This window comes from Sinocyclocheilus rhinocerous, unplaced genomic scaffold (assembly GCF_001515625.1).
Source record: "Sinocyclocheilus rhinocerous isolate Xijiao unplaced genomic scaffold, SAMN03320098_v1.1 C36257540, whole genome shotgun sequence".
Lineage (NCBI taxonomy): Eukaryota > Metazoa > Chordata > Actinopteri > Cypriniformes > Cyprinidae > Sinocyclocheilus > Sinocyclocheilus rhinocerous.
In genome coordinates, this window is record NW_015777140.1 from 1 (window position 1) to 948 (window position 948).

The window sequence follows — 948 nt, forward strand, 5'->3', positions numbered from 1 at the left end:
GGGGAGGGCCGTATCTGTTCCAGATTTTTCCCAGTCATAAGGCTCGTTTTCTGTTATCACCCTCTCTTTCATGCTGTTCTCAAATACTGACATTAGCAACTAGACCAGAGAAAGGAAGAAGTAAATACATTTTTCACTCAAAATAGTTGCATAAAAAAATTATTTATATATAAAGTTCAAAAGTTCATGGTCTGTTTAATTTTTTAATGTTTCTAAAAGTCTTTTATGCACAACAAGGTTTCATTTATTTGATTATAAGACAGTAAAAACAGTGATATTGTGACATAATTGCAATTTAAAATAGCTGTTTTCTGTTTTATTATATTGTAAAACAGCATTTATTTGAAATAAAACTTTTTTATAATATTAAACATGTCTTTGTCACTTTTGATTAAGTTAATTCATTCTTGTTGAAAAATGAATGGTTTACCTGATAATCAGGTTTGGTGTAGTAATCTAAATCCAGCACATGGTCATAGAAGATATGAAACTCAGCAGGCATATGTTTCAACAGCATCCTGTGCTCGTAGCGCTCTTTAATCTGTCCCACCTGCTCCTGTTCATCAGATGCACATTACGGACACAATTAACAGCAAAAACAACCCTGAAAGCTTTAAATATTTAAAACAAAAGCTCTTAAAACAATGAGGATTAATTCACTCATTTCAGTTCCATTATGTTCATAGTGACTGGCTAATGGGAGTGTGATACAAGTGTCTTACCTTATCTTTTATCTTACGCCATGGTAATTGTCCAACAGTAAACTCCACCAGCATATAAAACAATGACCACAAATCATCATGACGACCCATTTCCTGTTAAAAAGAGTAAAAAAATTTAAAAACTGTGCTCTTGTTAAAAAAATTGTTCTTATGTCGGCGCCAATAGCCTCGTGGTTAGTTGCGACATACAGCGCAACTGCGCTCACGGCGACCCGAGTTTGATTCC

The 948-nt window shown here is 34.0% G+C and overlaps 1 protein-coding gene across 1 annotated transcript; it reads right to left on the reverse strand.

Moving 5' to 3' along the window:
* Window positions 1–9: 9 nt before the first annotated feature.
* LOC107735719 (tau-tubulin kinase 1-like) lies at window positions 10–818 on the reverse strand (the record flags this gene model as incomplete). The annotated part of the gene is made up of 3 exons (XM_016547312.1): window positions 723–818; window positions 431–556; window positions 10–99 (listed from the first exon to the last, which is right to left on the reverse strand). Coding segments are annotated over exons 1-3 (306 nt in total), but the record flags the coding sequence as incomplete, so codon positions are not given.
* Between the last annotated feature and the right edge of the window lie 130 nt (window positions 819–948).